Source organism: Trachemys scripta, chromosome 7 (genome assembly GCF_013100865.1).
Source record: "Trachemys scripta elegans isolate TJP31775 chromosome 7, CAS_Tse_1.0, whole genome shotgun sequence".
NCBI classification, from domain to species: domain Eukaryota; kingdom Metazoa; phylum Chordata; order Testudines; family Emydidae; genus Trachemys; species Trachemys scripta.
The window spans coordinates 7,507,788-7,527,782 of record NC_048304.1 but is presented as its reverse complement, the minus strand read 5'-3'; the positions used below and the strand labels follow the sequence as shown (position 1 = coordinate 7,527,782).

General features: G+C 44.8%; 1 protein-coding gene across 4 annotated transcripts in view; it reads right to left on the bottom strand.

Annotated features, from left to right (window-relative positions):
- The window catches only part of LOC117880388 (monocarboxylate transporter 2-like), a 50,080-nt gene that overhangs the window by 9,035 nt on the left and 21,050 nt on the right, over window positions 1-19,995 (bottom strand). For all 4 annotated transcript variants that reach the window (XM_034776524.1, XM_034776523.1, XM_034776526.1 and 1 more), the window contains one exon: window positions 8,100-8,243. In XM_034776524.1, the coding sequence (XP_034632415.1) occupies window positions 8,100-8,243 (144 nt within the window). The remainder of the gene's footprint in view (window positions 1-8,099; window positions 8,244-19,995) is intronic.

Here is a 19,995-nt window from a genome sequence, read left to right as displayed (position 1 = left end):
ATCCAGGCTACTTGATAATATACTCCTAGATGGGCTTAGATCAATGCCTAGACATTGCCCAATAAATAAATGAATAAATATGGTGATGTCAGCATTATGCCATACATAGCATTTGGTATTTAACCACTAGAGGGCAACATGCTCACATGCTTGATTAGGACTCACATCCCAACCACTGGAGGGCTGCGGCGTCCCTGCCCACTTCAGAAGGGCAAGCAGACCCAGGAATCAAGTGCAGTAGCACCCATCCCTTCCACTGTTAGTTAATGTGCTGATGTGAGGAACTTAGCCAAGAGATGAAAAGGCCTGAGAGGTCCAGAGCACAAGTACATTGTAATAGCAAAAGTGACAGCCACTGCAGCTCCTACTAATGTAGACGGTCCCTAGAGCTAGAGATGTTTAAATTAAAATACCCTTTTTATTGTATTTAAACAAAATAGCAATAGTAATAGTAGTATAAATCTCCATAAATAATTCAACCACCTAACTGACCATTAGCTCTCCTATTGCATGAGCTGGAATCTGTTTTCTACCCCAACAGATGTTAAATGTTGAGTGTTGGACAGTCAGAGCATTCTTGGGTTCTTTAGGATACCAGTAAGGAATCTGTTCTACTTAAAAGATCTTTTTAAGCATCTGTGTGCTGCTTTCTCTTACAAAATAAAATTATGTAGGTAATGTATATTGGTCTTAAAGTTATATTTAGAAATATAACACACATTTTCCACCCTAGCCCTTAGCCTAAGAATGATCCCCTGTAAAACAAAATTGAAATTTCATCCTTGAATTGGAAAATGTGAATCTTGAAAACAGCGCCATGCTGATTTTTTCCAGTTCGTTAATTTATATAATTAGTTTGTTTAATTGTGCAGTACCTGATTAAGCATATCACTTTACAGAACAAAATGCAGGAATGTCAAGGTCCTTCAAATTAATGAAGGAAAACTATCGTTAATAAGTAATATTAGCTACACAGAATTCCAACGGTGTTGTGCAACTCAAATTCCACATATGCTATGATAACCCAATGGTGTTAAACAACTGCTTTCCAACTGTCAAGCTTCCATTTTAAATTTTAAATTTTAAAATTAACCTAATGTTTTGAAAATTCAAAAGAAATTACAAAACAAATACATGTTAAAATAACCTCAGGGCTATATCCTTGGTAGGAAATTCAGACATAAGGACTGTGATTCATACCTAATTTGACCTGATGGATCTAGGTACTCCATAAATGTGGTGGGACAGATGCTGAGTTGGTATAGATTGCACACTATACACAATCGGTGAAATTCCCCACTATGCAGAAGGATAGCTCAAGGCCTCTAGCACTAAAGGCCAGATTTTTCAAAGTATTTAGGAATCCATCTTGCACGGAGTTAGGCACCTCGATACCTTTAAAAATCTGACCTAAGTTCTCCAAAAAAAAGCATAAGTGAGACTTACAGGGTACATAGTTCTTCTTCTGGCTCTCAGCAATAGCTGAGATAACCCAGTGATTATAGAGACCTGCACAAATGTTGGGTTAAGGAAGTAACTGCAGTTTAAACTTTTCCAGCCTCTCTCAGATGAGTCAGATAATTTTAATGGACTGTCTTTCATAGGAATCTACAATATGCATTGGCCAAAAGAGTCACTTTGAGGAGAATAAAAATTAGGTAAGAAGCCAACTATCCATTTAACCAAATCAATCACAATCCTGTATTATCTGACCATTAATTTACAAGCGATGCAAATGAATTTAATATAACCTCATTCTGTTCCTGCTCATTAGGATCCGACAGTTTCAAACTTACTGACTGGATGTTCTAATTACTTTAATCTTTTTGCTAATTTTATTCTAAAATATTTATATCCGTTTTCTTCTCATTTGCTATCACAGCAAGAGGGATCCCAGACCTTAAATTGATCCCAGCAGATGGCATTTTGTTCCAAATAAATTAGAGAGGCTGTATCCTCATGACCTAAAAGAGGAGGTTCGAGATGAAGAGAAGTAATTTGAGCAAGATGGAAACCATCCTTTCACCCCATTAAATATCTTCCAATTATTATGAGAATTAGTGCATAAAATGGTTTTATAAGATGCCTTGCTCAATAACTACTGTTCTCTGTTACATATCAGTAAGGCTATGTATGTCTGTACTGTAATCACACCCTGTGAGTGCAGCTCAAGACAATATACCCAACCAAGCTCTAATCTCATTAGCACAGGTCCTGGCAGCATGTGTTTCAGCACAGGCTAGCCTACGACTAATACTCAGGGCTCTGGGTGGGTTTGTACAGCCAGGGCTGCAGCTCATACTGCCGCGGCTTCGTTGTTCCAGGACCCGAGCTAGCAAGATTAGAGCTAGCTGGAGTAGTAGGTTGGTTCAAGCTGCAATCACACCCTGTGATTATAACATAGACATAACCTAATGGACTCAATTTCAATGGCCTCAGAGGAGATGTGATTTTCCAAAGAGCACAGGGCCAGATTTTCAAGCACCCAGCACCCACATCCAGAGCCAGATTTTCAAAAAAAACCCAATACGCAGCATGCTGCGATCTTCTGACATCTCCTCAGTGTCTGATTCAACGGCCATTAAAATCAATGTCTTTCCACTGATTTCCATGGGTTTTGGATCAGTCCCTTAGGCCCAAATCCTCAAACCCTCTTGTTGAAATCAATAGGAGTTAGGCACTTAAGTACCCCAGGCCCTTAGTCTTTACTCAAGCAAAACTCCCATTGACGTCAACAAGAACAAGGGCTGGCTCCTGAGAGGGGAAGAGCTCTCTCAATGCCAGGAATAATAATAATTAATAAACCAATATTTGCATTTCTATGGGGGTCTTGCCTCAGAGGATCTCAAAGTGCCGTGTAAATAAGGGCTGGCCATAAAATTTCCACAAAAACAGTAGTTTGACAAAAAACAGAAATAAACATTTTTGACAATGTTTGTGAATTGTTTCCGTTTTCCTGCCAGCTTTCTCTGACCGCGTTAACCAATGATCAAAACTACCCCATGAGTTTGTAGCAGAGATACTGGGATGACATCACACAACCTGAAAGACTGCAGCCTCTGGGGTGGAACACAGCACAATTGCAAAACTGTTTTGGAAAAGAAGAGAAGATTACAACCTCGCCCTACTGAAACTGCAAAGGCAATTAGAGTTAGGCAGAATGTATGTATCTGAATTGGCATTGGCCAGAAAAACGGGGCAGCCACCACTCACCTTATTATAAGTGCTAGGGAATATTTAATGACCATGGGTGGTCAGGTATTTGGTTTTATGTCTCATTCAAAAGATAAGGTGGACGAGGTAATATGGTTTCTCTAATATCCTGGCACAGACACGGCTACAACAACACTGCATACATCATCCAAAAGATGGCAGCTCCCACAGTGTAGTGCTCCCTTCCCTGACTCAATGACTACATGAATTTGCATCTGATCTACATATAAATGAGGTGTGTCTAAACTGTGGCTCATGAGTTGCATGCGGTTCTTTTACAGTTAAAGTGCGGGCTCTCGGAGCCCCTCCACACCCATCATTCTCTGCCTACCAGATTGTTTGGGGCAGGTCAGGGCTTCTGCCCTGTGAGGAAGTGGTGGGACTAGGAGCTTTTGCTAGCAGGGAGGGGAGTCTCAGGGCTTCAGCCCCGCAGGAGGCACCTTCCAGGGCTCGGGGCTTCAGCAGGAGCAGAGCTCACGTCTCGAGACTCCCTGACCCTGCAGGGCAGAAGCCCCTAGCCCCATCACTTTGCCACAGGGTGGAAGCCCCGAGCCCCGGCAGGTGCTCTCTGTCTCTCAAACTTCTGAAGATTGTGGTATGCAGCTTGGAGGGTCAGTAAGTTTGGCCACCCCTGATATGAATAGAAAAAAGACATACCTCAATTGAGAGAGCCATTGAGAACGGTGTGTCTATCTAGACAGTGTGAATTGATACATTCATGTTTCTAACTTCTACCTCTGAAGAGATGCTATTAGCATGCCAAAGGCAAGGGAGGCGAGCAGAGATCTCTTGCTGGTGGGGTTCTCGTTTTAACTCTGTGCCTTGGAAGTACGCAGGGATGCTCTTCCCAGTCAACGTGCGTCTCCTTGTCAGACTAAGCAGGAGCCTTGTAGAAGTGTAGTTCACTGTAAATTGCTGTATATGTATCTCTCAGGTAGTTACTTTCCCACAGTCATGTGATCAGGAGGCTGGCTTTATAATTACCCTTAAATGCTCCCACGTCAGATCTGACCAAACTAGGTGAAAAAACATTTCAAATATAACTAGGAGCATCAAGGTAATTAGGAGCATTGAAAGCATTTTCTTCAATCCTGAGAGGATTCTCATTCACTCCTGAGCACACCAGCAGCAGACCCAGGAAATTATAGGTGTGTCTAAGGCCTTGTGCACTTGGGGGAGTTTTACCAGTTATACCAGCACAGTTATACAACAAATAAGTGGGGGGGGGGGTGAGTTCTGCGCTTGCACTATCAGATAACACCACGCCCTTATTTTCTTTGGATAGATGGATCTTGTGAGGCAACTTGCAACTGTGTCATTTTGCCTTTCCAATACAGTAATGTAAACCTCTTCCAAGAGACTCAATTCCTGTGGTAAATTCTTTGGGGCAGGACCTAGTGGGATTTTTAAAAGCATGTAGGCCCATTGGGAGTTAGGCCCTTTGCACACTAGTTACTTAGCAACATCTTTGGGTGCAAAAATCTGGACCTGCAGCGTCTTGGGTGTTTGTACAGCACCTAGACCAACAGGGACATGATTCTGATTGGGGCCTTTGTGTGTTAGCCCAATACAAATAATAAATAATTATAGTTTGAAGGAGACGCTTCCCCGAGGGGCAGCTTATTCCATAATTGTCCATTATGGGGAGGAGTCTAGTACCTTCCTGTGGTCTGATCCATTGTGGCAATTTACTGCAGCTCAGTATTTACTCCAAGGCACGCACTGATCCATACTGGTGCACTTCTATTCACGGTTGATAGTGTGAAATGCTTATATAGTCTATAACAAAGGATTTGTGTTTTACATTAACTATTATGTTAATGGGGGGAGAGATAGCTCAGTGGTTTGAGCATTGGCCTGCTAAACTCTGGGTTGTGAGTTCAATCCTTGAGGGGGCCATTTAGGGATCTGGGGCAAAAATCTGTCTGGGGATTAGCCTTGCTTTGAGCAGGGGGTTTGACTAGATGACCTCCTGGGGTCTCTTCCAACCATGCAATTCTATGATTTCTTAGAGGGCATTTGTTTGTAAGGGAATGTTGCAATCAAGTGTTCAGCAATGGTATATAGCTGGATCCATTGCTCCTTTGACTAGCACACAAGGTTAAGAATTGCAGGTTATTTTTGTTTCTGGAATCTCCTTCCAAGAAGCGGTGTGAATTGCTGCTCAGTCCGTGACAACAGGGTGTCACCTAAATGTGGTGGCACAATCAGAGCAGCGTAAGAAATAAAAAAAAACAACAAGCTACTTAGGTGCATGAAGTAACATTTCACAACCAGATTTAATGAGACGGTCTGGGCGCAGGGGAACATGGTCACAAGTTTTCTGTCCCAATTAATGTTTTTCCCCTTGCCAGTAAACTGTGTTATTAATCTTACAAGTTTAGTCCCTGGAGTTCATTATCAGACGTCAGGCTATCTGGTGCAGCCACAGTGACACGGAGTATATTAATTCCACATCTCAGATGCTGTAAAGTCAGTATTTTAGCGTAACGTGTCATGCTTTCAAACAGATGTCCTAGTTGCACTGGAGGCAGCATTATAAACATCTATTCTAAAACGATCAAATGGATGCTGAAAATTAGGCACCTAGAGAAGTGGCCTGATTTTCAACGCCCCCACCCCTGGTGCCTAGTTATGAATTTCAGAGTCTAATTTTAGGCATTCAAGCTAGAAAATGCCATTGGCTCTAGTGCAGAGCCAGCCTTAACCTAACTATGAACTGCTGGGTTTGGCTCACTCTGAGGGTTTAACAGAAAGAAGCTGTATAAACTGGAGAGGGAACAGATTTCACCAGCAATCGGTGGATTATTTTTCTGAGGGGGGAGAGGGGAGGATGAGAGGAGGAGGATTCAGAAAACACAGAGGATGCCTGTAGCTGGACTTGGTTGCTTCCTCCCTGCCACACTTACTTCTCCCCAGAGGCAGTTGGAGAACCCAGGCAGGGCTGTTTCTCTGTAGCTCTTCCAAGTGGCTAAAGTGAAATGTAACAGGAACACCGAGGAGCACTCATGGTACCAACCAAGGAGAAGGGGGAATTGTAGGGAAGCAATTCATCTGAGCCAGGGAAATAAGTAGGAGCGTGTAGGGGTTCGGCCGGGGCTCGTCCCCCTCCGGGGTGGCTGGGAACCAGGCCGTCTCACTACTTAGGTCCGCTGAGTCGGGGAATTAGCCTGGCTGGGTGGCAAACAGTCAGGAGCTCAGGCGCTCAGGCCCTCAGGCAGGGGCTGAGCGAACAGTTCAATAACAGGTCCAGGTCCTGGGTCAGGGCAGGGCAGCAAACAGTCAGTAGCTCAGGCCCTCAGGCAGGGGCTGAGCAAACAGTTCAATAACAGGTCCAGGTCCTGGGTCAGGGCAGGGCAGCAAACAGTCAGGAGCTCAGGCCCTCAGGCAGGGGCTGAGCAGACAAATAAGTTTAGGAGGCCCAGGTCCTGGTTCCGAAGGACCTGGGAGAGGGGGAGATGGCTATCCGCACGTTGGGTGGCAGGGGGGACGCAGGCCCACCCACTCCACTGCGTCCCAGGCCGGGGCCCTAGCAGCGGCAGGCAGCCTGCTGCTGCATCAGTGGGGATCCTGACCGCAACACACTGACATGGGCTCTGGGTGTGCTGCAGCCAGACAAGGGTCAGCTGCCCCCGGGCTACTTCCTACCTCCCCCTCTAGAGGTACCTGCGTCTGGACAGAGTCTTCCAAGGAGTCAAGCACAATGGGCTCCTCTGGGTACTCGGCGAGCGGTGGGCTTGGCAGCTCCTCTGGGTAACTTGCCACAGGCAGGTTTACCAGCTTCTCCGGGGTCTGGCCAGTCCTCGGGTCGGCCACAAGCTGCAGGAGTCTCCCAACCAGGAGCTAGGCCACAGGCGGCTGACTTCTCTGGCGGCCGGGCCCCTAGTGAGCTCTGGGGTTGGGCTTTTGTACTTCCTGTCCTGCGCCCTGACCTCTGGGGGGCGGGCGCAGGCTCCACTGGCTCCGCCCACTTTGGCGTCCGTAGGGGCTCATCCCCCTCCGGGGCTGCTGGGAACCAGGCCGCCTCACTACAGAGTGCCTCTCGGCAAACCTTTCCTATAATCCTGGACTCTTCCTGCCTCCCAGGATTCTTGCTCTAGCACACACAACCTGACTTCTTCCTCCTGGTGAACTCTGCCCACGGGTGCTTTGAATTGTGATGTACCAGCCCAATAATATGTGGATACTACTGTCCCCACACACAGACGGGCAGACGGAGGGCTGTACCCAACCCTCACTGAAGTCAACAGCAAAATCCCTGCTGACTTTAGCCATGCAGAACCGAGCCAGCCGTTGAACTCCAGGAAAGGAAAACTTCTTGGCTTAAAGGGTTATTAGAATTCCAACTTTTCAATGAAAAAAGGGAACTAAATTTTAGGAAAATTTTAAAGGAAAAATTTCTTGCTTTCCAATCAACTCTAGTTTTTATTATTTTTATATGAAGAACCCCTCTCACCAAAATGAGGATCAACAAAACCTGAACTCTCGTAGCTCCACTATTTTTGTACTAATCGCCATCTTCAGAGAGAGAAAAATTTTAACAGCTAGGGCTATCTGATCATGCAAGCTGCCACGTGATCCATTGATTTCAGCAGGAGTTGAGGGCACTAATAACCATCTCCATTATTGTCCCGGAGCAGCGCCCATCTGCAAAGAGCCTGCCGCATGTTAGACTCACACAAAGTAAGCTGAAAACACAGTTATGAAGAAGTGTAGGCCCATGCCATGCAAACATTTAAGCAACTTTACTTGGGTGAGTAGCCCTGGTTGTGGGACTACTCAGATGCGTAAAGTTATGCACATGCTTAAGTATCCGCAGGAGGACAGGGGCTTGCCTTAGAAAAGATATCACAAGAGATAGAACAAAAGGAAAGCCTGTTTGTTACCTGAAACGACTCCAACGCAGATGTAAAGCTGTAAAATGCTCGTGCAGAACGCCGCCGAAATCATCCCAATTCCACACAGCAGGCCTCCAAATATAACCACTGGTCGGCTGCCAAAACGATTCACTAAAATACTGCTAATAGGACCTGAACAAAACAGGCAGAAGAAGAATCCCAGTGTTAAATAGCTTCCGAACACCCTGCCTTTTGAAAATAAGGTGGTTAAAGCTCACTGTAGTTTCATTAATACTTAAGCTGTTGGTAACAGCTGCTTGAATTTCCTCATGCTAAGAAGTGAAGAAGACTGCAAGATGATTTGTATTATGGTGGCATGTAGAGGCCCCAACCGAGACAGCACAAGGCACTCTAAACACACATAAAATGTGCAGGCTGGTGCAGCAAGCACGGTGATCAATTGTTCTCCATAGCCACTGAAAGCAGGACAAGAAGTAATGGGCTTAGTCTGCAGCATGGGAGATTTAGGTTAGATATTAGGGGAAAGCTTTCTAATTATAATGTAGTGAAACTCTGAAACAGGCTTCCCAGGGAGGGTGTGGACTCCATCATTGGAGATTTTTAAGAACAGGTTGGACAAACCCCCATCAGGGATGGTCTAGGTTTACTTGGTCCTGCGTCAGTGCAGTGGGCTGCATTTGATGGCCTCTCGAAGTCCCTTCTTGCCTGACATTTCTATGAGTCTATGATAATGACAGACAGTCCCTGCACCAAGGAGATTACAACAGAAACAGACAAAGAGTGGGAGGGGAACTAGAGCCACAGATTGGTTGTCCAAGGTCAGACAGCAGGTTGGGGGCAGAGTTGGGAACAGAATCCAGGTTTCCTGGGTTCCAAATCAAGCATTGCACCACACTGCCTATCTAGCATTTAGGATCTAGTGATCCCAACTGTCAGTGTCAACAGGATGAGAAAATAAAGAGCTATCAAGAACATTGGTCCATTTGGGCAAAGCAAGTCCTCCCCGCCATCCATAAGACCTTAATGTGTCTTTTACTCAGAGCCTGTCTAGACACAAAAGTGGTACCGTGTTAGTTAAACCAGTATAGTTAAACCAGTACAACTCCACTAGTGTGGCTGCAGCTATACTGGTATAAGATGCTATGGTGGCATAGTTAGTCCCACACAGGAGGGGGAATAAGCTATAGTGACATGCTGGTACATTTACACCAGTATAACCGCATTCACACTAGGGGTTGCATAGGTATAACTATTTTGGCTACAAAAGCGCCCGCACACACACACACACACACAAATAAATATGATAGACTGGTACAAAACCTGTGTGTAGACCAGCCCTGCCTCCTGACACAATCTGCACTAACAACAGTTGTAAAAGCAGCAAAGAGCTAGACAAAAGGTCTGTGTTTCTGTTTAATAAGGGACAAGGGAGCAACACTGTAGAGCACATCTTGGTTTTGTAGCCCCACCCCTCCCCCCCAGGCCCCTAGTCCCGTGACAAAGCTGGCAGCCCTCAATGGCCCTGCACATACAGGGCTGAGGCGATTATATCAAGTCTTACACCAGACCCCCAGAGCGGGAGGGGAAACAGACACAGAAAGGCTGTCCAAGGTCACACTCGGATGTTTTCTCTGCCTGCCCAGCATAGGAATCCCCAGAGGAACAGCCACAACCCCTCCCTTGTCTGACTGTCAGATAGCTCCACCCACTTCAGGCAGATTATTTTGATATTTCTCCTATGTCTTCTGCTTTGCGCATCCTCACTAAGAGCAGGGCCGGCTCCAGGCACCAGCTTAACAAGCAGGTGCTTGGGGCGGCCAAGGGAGAGGGGCGGCACCTGCGGCAATTCGGGGGCAGCAGGTCCCTCACTCCCTCTAGGAGCGAAGGACCTGCCGCTGCCCATCACAGCTTTTTTTTTTTTTTTCCAATTGCCGCCGCCGATCGCAATCACGGCTTTTTTTTTTTTTTTTTTTTTTGCTTGGAGAGGCAGAAATGCTGGAGCCGGCCCTGACTAAGAGCCTCTAGGTACAACAAGTCTCCCCACATTCCCCCAGCTTAAGAGCCTACGGTCCAGTCCGAGTTCCAATGTCCAAGCACCATCTACACTGCTCTTCTTAGCGTGCCAGTGAGAGAACTCCGCTAGCACGGGTCAGTGGACTCAGTTGCTTGTTCCCAGATGCAGTGTAGACACCACCGCTGAGGCTGCCCTGTGCGTGACAATGCCGGTGAGTGTTCTTGGCATGAGGTGATACTGAATTGGGCCCTCTGATTATAGCAGAGTCGTCATACTCAATAACGCTACTGTCTGCCTAAAAGGATGTGCTCAGTTTGCAAGAACTGTCCGCAAAGGGGAAAATGAAAACACAATAACAAATAAAGACTAAGGGCCTTGATCCAATGCCCATTGAAGTCATTGGAAGGACAGTCATTGACAAACTGGTTTGGATCAAGCCCTAGATGGATAACTGGGCTTGGAGATACGAGTTGAAAGCAGGGCTACAGTTTTTCCCAACACAGATACACACCTCATCTCTTCAAGCCAGGTCATCTGCATCAGAAAGAAAGAAGAGATTCATTCTGCCCTTCATACTGGATCAAAATCTGCCCCCTCCCCCATACACAGCCCCATTTGCTTCAATGCTTTGCAGAGTCTTCACAGAAACGAATCCACTGTTTTTAAGTGACTTCAAAAGAGAGAGCACTTGAAGTCTCAATATAAACCATCTCTATGGACGGTCAAGTTAAGAGTCCCAGCAAAACATAATGAATCATGTTTCTGTTGTACAAGCTGCCTTCACAATCTGAAAGTTATTAACCGTATCTTCATTATAGTAAAATATGCTATGTGAGATTAGTAGGTACACATCAAAAAATATGTAGTACATCCTTTAAAACAAAATATACAATGTTAAGAATTTCATTGTTAAGAGCTGCAAAGATAGGAGTCACAGACTACTAACCATTGCTTCAAAACCTGAATGAAATCACAACTATAACAAAGATTAACCAAGTCTGGTTATAAGATGCAAATAGTGAAGGAGCCTATGGAATACCTTTATACAGCCTTTGATCAGTTCCTAAATATTCCTACATTATTTCTTGCCAAAGCAGTTTTCATCATTGTGGATCAAAGGGAAAAATAGCCCAATACATGACTAATTTCCACCCCCAAACAATTCTCAGCACCTTTGTTAAATTCACACCATAAAAAGTACCTATCTACCTTCTTTCTAGCTAGATGCATATGTCTAAGGCCTTGGCTACACTTACCCAGTAGTTCGGCGGCGAGCGATCGAACTTCTGGGTTCGACTTATCGCGTCTAGTCTGGACGAGATAAGTCGAACCCGGAAGTGCTCGCCGTCGACTGCGGTACTCCAGCTCGGCGAGAGGAATACCGCGTAAGTTCGAACTAAGGTACTTCGAACTTCAGCTACGTTATTCACGTAGCTGAAGTTGCGTACCTTAGTTCGAATTAGGGGGGTAGTGTAGACCTGGTCTAAGATTTCCACGGGGGCCCGCACCTCTATTTGAAAATTTTTAGGGGGTCCGAAAATGAAAAAAGGTGAAAACCACTGTCTTAGATACAAGTAACCATTTCCAATGTGTTTCTAGTGTTTATTGGATGAACACTGATTTCATTTTTTGTGTAATGAGGATGTTTTATTCATGTTTACTGATTAAAAGCTAAAATCAGTACCCTGTATACAATGTACACGTCATATAATTTTTCTTCTTCTTTTTCCTTTATTCTGCTTTTCCTGGTGAGGATCGTGGCGGCAGCATGGAGAGTAGGAAGGACCAGATCTCCTTTTCCTCCACAACAGGTTCCAGAGCTCCCAGGCCAGCCGGGAGATATATCCCTCTATTATTATTAATCTCTCTCTGTTACAGTCCCTTTAATTGAATGATGTGTTATATGGACTCCACTTCATGTATTATTCAGTTAAAGGAACCGTGTGTAGATAATTAAGGCTTCTAGCTTTATGCCCTAATCCTGCAGTAGGATCCGTGTAAGCAGCGCTTTGTGCTCCACTGAAATTAATGAGTGGACCTGGGATAAGAGAGAGACACTGGAGCTAACTCAGCCCTGATGTAAGCAGACACAACTCTTACTGAAGCACCATTGATGAGCTGTTTTGCTTACATCAGTGTTGAATTTGTCCCAAAGCGTCGTGCAATTCAGTAGAGAGAGTGAGCCACTGTCAAAGATCCTGCGAAAGGCACCAACCCTTTGAAACTGGTCTGCAGCCACAGAGGACATGAGCCGTAAATTTTTCAATTTTACAAAATGTTCATGTCTCATCATGCAAACCTAATTATGCAACTGGGAAAAACGTGGCTCCAATTACACTCTCCTGCAAGCTTACATTAGGGCTTTGTAAAAGAGTTGACTGTTCCAAAGAGTACTAGGGCTCGTAAAGGCCTTTATGGCTTCTCCTATGCCTTATATCAATCTGTTAACTCTGTCTTCCGTTAGAATAGTAATTGAAGTCCTGGGATGGGAAGACAGTATTATGTCATATGCAAGAATACCCTCCCATATTTTCTATTCTATTCTGATTTCTATCGTCGGCAGCAGCGATCCCTCGAGGTTGAGGAAGATCTTTCACAGGTTTTATTTTTCATGGGTCCTTTAGTGACTGAGGAGTCCGATTCTTGAGCACAGGCTTGATGGCAGACATTTCAGGTGGTGTTGGAAGACAGGGTTGGGCTGCGATTGCTGCATGACAGTTGCCTTTCCTTTCTTTTCTGGCATTTTTCTGCGATTTTCCTCAGAAGTGGACATTCCCTCTCTGATGCGTCGTCACCAGTTATCCCTATCCTGGGTTGCTGTCTCCCAGTGTGTGCTGTCGATGCCACATCTGATGATGTTTATCTTGAAGGTGTCTTTAAAGCGTTTCTTTTGGCCTCCCCGTTTCCTTTCTCCTTTGGTGAGTTGGGCGTACAGCAGTTGTTTTGTTAAGCGTACATCAGGCATGTGCTCACAGTGCTTGTTCTACCTCAGCTGGTGCTGGATAATCAGGACCTCAACACTGAAGATATTGGTCTCTGAGAGGACACTGACATTAGTGCGATGATCCTCCCGCTTTATGTTGAGGACCTTCCGAAGAAAGTGCTGGTGCTGGCGTTCCAGGTGTTTTCTGTAGGTCACCCAAGTCTCTCAGCCATTGAGGAGAGTTGGGATTACCACCGCTTTATATACTAAACGTCTAGTGTGTGTTCTGATGTTGTGATTGTTGAACACCCAGTGAGACAGTCTGCCAAAGGCAAGGCTGGCCCAGCAAATTCTGTGCTGAATCTCGACGTCTATGTCTGCTCTCTGTGAGAGAAGGCTGCCAAGATAGGCAAAAAATTCTACATTTTCCAGTTCTTCTTTGTCGATATAGATCTTCCTTGCTGGGTCTGACAATTGACTGGAGACTGGCAGGTGGAGAACTTTTGTTTTGATGATGTTCAGAGTTAGCCCTAGGCTTTTGTAAACTTCAGAGAAGCAATTAAGGGCTGTTCGAAGATCCTCCTTTGAGCGTGCAACTACAACACTGTCATCTGTGCACTGGAGTTCAGTTATTGTTGCCAATATTACTTTAGTTCTGGCACGGAGATGAGAAAGGTTGAAGAGGTTGCCATCAGTCTGAAATTGGATGCCAATGCCCTGTGGTAGACAGTCTTGGGTTAATGTTTTCATAGCTGCTAAGAAAATGGAGAAAAGGGTGGGTGCCTGTACACAGCCTTGTTTTACACCAGTTCGGATGACAAAGGGCTCAGAGATAGAGCCACTGCACAGGATGGAGGCAGTCATCTGGTCATGGAGAAGTCTTACAATGGTGATGAATCTGCTTGGGCAGCCAAACTTTGACATGATTTTAAACAGAGCCTCACGGTTGACAGAGTTGAGGGCTTTGGTCAGATCGATAAAGGCCATATTCAGCTCCTGGGGTCCTCATACCTCTGAGATCCGAAGATGGTAGTATCCTTCCTAAAGATAACAAATCCATCAAAGAGCGCTGGAAGGAACGTGACCAAAAGCTTCTAAATCGAGAAACAACTGTGACTGACGATACCATCGACTCCATCCCTCAGCACCCAATCTGGGAAACTCTTGCCAACCCACCAACACCTGAAGAGGTCTGCAAAGCTATTAAACAAATGAAGAAAAATAAAGCACCAGGTCCTGATGGCATACCAGCTGAGGTACTGAAAGTGGGGGGAGAAACACTGACTAACGAGTATCAGAGGGGTAGCCGTGTTAGTCTGGATCTGTAAAAAGCGACAAAGGCTAGGTCCACACTACCTGCCTGATTCGGCGGGTAGAGATTGATCTTCTGGGATCGATTTATCGCGTCTCATCTGGACGCGATAAATCGATCCCAGAAGTGCTCCCCCTTCGACTGCGGAACTCTTGCTCACCGAGAGGAGGAAGCGCTGTCGATGGGGGAGCTTGCCTGCGCCGCGTGGACCCGCAGTAAGTAAACTTAGTTCGATCTAGGAAACGTCGACTTCAGCTACACTATTCTCGTAGCTGAAGTTGCATTTCCTACATCGATCCCCCGCCCCAGTGTGGACCTAGCCAAAGAGTCCTGTGGCACCTTAGAGACTAACAGACGTATTGGAGCATAAGCTTTCTAACGAGTTTCACTTGCTGCTCCTCAAAATCTGGTGCACTGAAGAAATTCCTGCTGACTTACGTAATGCTAACATCGTCACCATTTTCAAAAAGGGAGACAGGCCGACTGTGGCAACTATCAAGGCATTGTCCTTCTCTCCATCGCTGGGAAGATTCTTGCTAGAATCTTACTGAATCGTCTGCTCCCTCTTGCAGAGGAAGTACTGCCAGAGTCCCAGTGTGGCTTCAGACCATCACGAGGCACCACCGACATGATCTTCGCAGCCAGGCATATTTTGTCTGGTTTCTATTCTACCAATGTACCTAAGTGCCTTCTGTTAAGTGACATGATTAGCATCTTTAATTCTGGTTTTTCCTTCTGTCTCTCTTCCTCTCCCCAAGGGGAAAATTGTGTGTAGATTTTTTGAAAATAGCTGATCTCTGTGTGCTGTGCTGTGAGTTTTTCTTAGGCCGGGTCTACACTTACCGGACGTTTGACACACTGCGATTGATTAATCAGTGGTCAATTTAGCGGGTCTTCGACCGCCGATTGCTCTCCCCTCGACGGGAGAGCATCTCCAGTCAACATCGCATAGTGTGGACTCTGTGGTAAGTAGATCTAAGTACATCAACTTCAGCTACATTCTTCGCATAGCTGAAGTTGCGTATCCTAGATCGATCTCCTCCCATAGTGTAGACCAGGCCTGAGTGAAGGCAGGTCAAAATGTACCTTCTACGGAAATACAAGGAGAGGGGTTTGTGGTGGTTCCCACATCCTTTGAGAGTTCATTCCAGCCCCCAAGAAAGCTCTGTCTCCTGTCCAAGCAAATTATGAGTTACTATCAGGAGCCTTGTTCTTAATCTTATTTCCATCTATTGATGCATGCCACAAGATTTCATCTTCAGTGAATTGCTTTATAGCAGGCCTATGTGACCTTCAACGATCTGGCTTCATCTTTATGATCAGTGTTATCATAACCAGATGAATTTGTGTATTTGTATTGCTCTATGAGCCGCAATCTCAGTGGTGACACAGGTCACGCAGAAAGCACCACTGAGATTCTGGCACGTTAGCATTAATTACCATTACTGTTTGTAGCAGCCATGGGGTGGGATTTCCAAAGGCACCTAAGCAAGTTGAAAATCCCATACAAATTATTTCTGCTTGAATAGTTAGGGCCTCGTCCTGCACCCACTGAAGCCAGTCAGAGATCTGCCATCGACTTGAATGGAGCAGGCTTGAGAAAGCTGTGAGGGAAGATGGTATTTCATACACTATCATCACTCTCCAGAAACACCCATGCGCCGTGGCTAGCCCATCTCTGTCACGTGCAGCAGATTACACGTCTGTGCTCAGCGCAGCACACAAACCCAGCTGATTTTTGCACCTATGAAAAGCACAGAAAAATACACCCCCACCCACTCCAATGTCTTTTCATGAGCAATGTTGCACCCACCGGCCCGAATGCACCTCACTAGTTCCAATATACCTACATTTCCCCCCGCTACCTTCCAGATGGGGTCACTTACATGCTGGCAATCCAAAAAATGTTACATACGTAAATCTTCCCCTGAAATATTCTGGGGCGCTTCAGAAAACATCAAACAGCTCAAAACAGTGGAATGGAATTAGGAGCAGCTGGCAAAGGAGCCAGTACCCTAGCTACAGAAAAAGGCAACATGATTATTGCTTCGCTTGAGGCTACAGCAAAAATTAAATCTGTGACAACATCTCTGGGAACTGCCGGAGTTGAAAGGCAGGACCTGTCATTTACAAGCTATTTAGAGTGCCTGGATGGAATAAAGATACGGACTTTTACCACGCGGAAACCAATTACAACAGCAGTGTGCATCGTTCAGACCCAAAGCCCATATTCCTTGCGGATACCTGCGTGGCCAAATGTGCAGGAGCCGTAGGCTTCCTGTCCTGCAGTCTGTACTAAATCATCCCAATTTCTTGTAAGTAGGAAAGAATGTGGGGCTAAAATGAGCCTCTGTGATTTTTGCCTCTTAATTAATAGAACTGGGGAGGACAGGGCACGAGAAACAGCTGGCATATCTCTACAATACACTCATAAAGCTGCCACTTACTTGCCTTGACCTTGCAGAAGAAACAATGCAAGCACTGACAGATCCTCTGAAAAGTCTCAGAAATGAGGAAAAAGCTTTTGAGGTCTATTCAGCAGCTGTTGAGTGTCTCACCAATAAAGTGCATAGCTTTCAAAACCAAAACCACCTGAGAGCCATCATTTTTAGCTCAGTGCCTAACAAAGAAAGGGTGATCACCTGGTATCTTCTAATGAGGAAATAGGAGATAAAGCTGAATACTGTAGCGTCTTATTAGACCAAAATATATGACGTGCTGTAGATTGCCTGACATGGGGAATAGACATCAAGATTTTTGCAATGGATATTTTGCTGATAAAAAATGAATGACCATTTCTCCCCGGCCCCCAGCTTAGTGAGTGAGGCAGCCAATTATCAGACCCAGGAAAGAGCTTCCTTCTTGATGAACTTTCAGTCTCTGTGAATTTCATTAATCATCTGTCACCTGGGAAAAGAAGTGGGCCAGTAGAGGACATTCAGAGATGGACCTGCTTCCCCTCTCTCTTCTGTTGGAATTACCCCAGTATTACGCCATTATATTCAGCGGGGCTTCTCCTGGTTTGTCCCCACGTAAGTGAGAGGGGAACTGGATCTGGACACTGCACAGTATTCCCTATGTTAAACCGTTCAGAGCAATCATTATTGTAGCTCCAACATGTAGTGGTCAGAGCATTTAGTGCTGCTGGAGGATACTGGAAAGTGATCCAAGTACCACCACTTGGGTCTGTTCTTTGCAGGTTCCTTCCTGTGAAACAACGGAGAAAAGGATCCAGTTGAGGTGATTAAGAGATTTGGAAAGATTTACAGGAAAAACTAATGTGAAGGCTCAGAAATGGAGATATGCGTTAACTGTTTTCCATTCCAGAGTCCTTATGCCATGGGGGGGGGAGAGGTGTGCACTAGCAAGATGTCCTGTCCTCCAGAAAACCTTATGAAGGGGGAACAGTGGTCTATACTAAGCATTCCCTAAAGGACTATGGGAATAATGTCCACCCACCACTCCTGGAAGACCGACAGAATGTAAAGCACTATACTTAGCCCATATAAATCACATCAGTTTAATGCCTGGCCTGCTTAAAAGATCTATTTTCTCATATCTGTGTCAGGCTTCCATTCATCGCTTGTTTGTACATAAAAGGCCGTGTCAAAGAATCAGATTTCAGTGGCAGCAAAATACAGTAACTTGCCTACGGGAAATAAACGCAGGCACCTTCTCATTTGTTATGTTGTCCAATTACTTTTCACCTTGAGCTCTGAGTTTTCAAAAATGAAAGTGACTCTTTAAAAGGAGTCTGTAAAAATCCACATAAAAGAACTAAATGACCTGGAAGCCCAAAATCCAGGCTACTCCTGAGAAGGAAGAAGACCCAAATTATAGTTATACTCCTTTGGTGTTATCCACCACTGTGCAAAGGGCTTACTCAAGATCTGTCCCTTGTCAACACTGGATTAATTAGCATGTATGAATATTTATTGTTAAATAAATGAGCAGAAGAGTGACACACGTGGTGGCAGCTCTGACAATTAATAAGACACTGGTGTCAGCCACCATTCACTCTGGGTAAGAAAGGTGTTCGTGTGATAAACCTGGATTGAGACAATAAAATCATCTCTTTTAAAAGCTGGAGCAAATGTTATGCAGCTGGTAAATTTTAATGACATTAACATTATCCTGTGTTGTGATGCTAATTTGTGTGCCATACTTGTGAGATATAGAAGGGTGGAGTCTCTCACCCCTTATCAGTCTGCCACTCAATGTAAAAAAGAGGAACCAACTTTGAAGCAACAAAGGCTCCAACTCTGATCTACTGGATTTATGGTTTTACATTTTAATTTCCAGGATACACGTCCTACGTGCACAGGTTCAGACGGCATGTTGAAAAGCTTTGGGCCCAGATTTTTTTGCAAAAAATGTCTAAAGTTAGACTCCTAAATTCATGTTTAGGCACCCCAATAAGTGCCCCTCAATACTTGCAGGGACACCGAACATGCAACAGTTTTAACTGACTTCAGTGGGAGCTGCTTAGAAATTCTGAAAAATCAGACTATTCATTAGGATGCTCACATATTGACATGACAGCCTAGCTTTAGACTCCCAGTTTTAGAAAATCTTGGCCTGGCTTTTTTGTGAATTTCCCACCCCCCCACACAATCTTTGCTGAAATTTTAACATAAATATATCCCTCTCATAATCTGTTTCTGTCCAATGTCTAAATGCAGAAAGCTAGTTTGCTAAACCACTGTGACACCCATTTCCTGACCTCAGAAGGCTTTGTTTACATCCTGCTTGAGTCTACAAGGAAGCTAGTTTTCTTCATGCATGTTTATAAGGGTTCTTTGTCTACAGTCACAGGACTATATAATTTGGCCTGAATAAGCAGAGCTGGTAGGTCCTGTTCAAGACACACCTAGGGCTAGAATAGTTGTAATATGGCCAGTCACCACAAATTGGGGGGGGCCTGGATCAGCATTCACGTCACACTCCCCGTCAATACCCGGCCCAAGCCAGGGAAGCTAATGATCCAACCAGCGGACCAAATTTGGTGATGAATCCCGGTCACGTGCCACCTGAGGCACGTTTTGCATATGCTAAGAAGACCACTAATTGTATTAGTAAAGCTTTGGGATCTTTAGCAGATCTTTCTTGTCCATATTTAGCACCATCTGGCTCATGGCAACCCATGTGCCTGCAATTGCATCACCAGGATGAAATTCATACTGTACAGATTTAATGCAATAAGATTTAATACATTGGCTTTAAAATTTACTTTTTTGGACAGATTGTAATTTACCACAATACCTAATCCATCACTCCAAAGGGTTAACAAAAAACCCTTTAATTTTTTTTCTTACTAGCACATAGTATTCTCCTTTTTTGTTAAGTCTGTCACAACTCTGTTCCTCCTGTCTGGAACCTTGCTAGCTGCACTGAAGGACAAAATGATAAAGCTTTGTGACGACGGAAGACCAAAACCACCAAAATATTTCACCTGAATCCATGGGGCTATTATTTGCTGTTAACTAGAATGGGGCTATTTAAAAAAAAATAAAAAATGAAGTACACAGGTGGTGACCTTGTAGGGCTTGAGTGGTTTGTGATGTTCAATAGACTTGTACGAATTTACTGAGCTCCATCAATGTCAAAGCCAAAATCATTATTTGCATGGATTCTCAGTATAAATCAGCATTCTAATGAAAATCCTTTCCTGGGA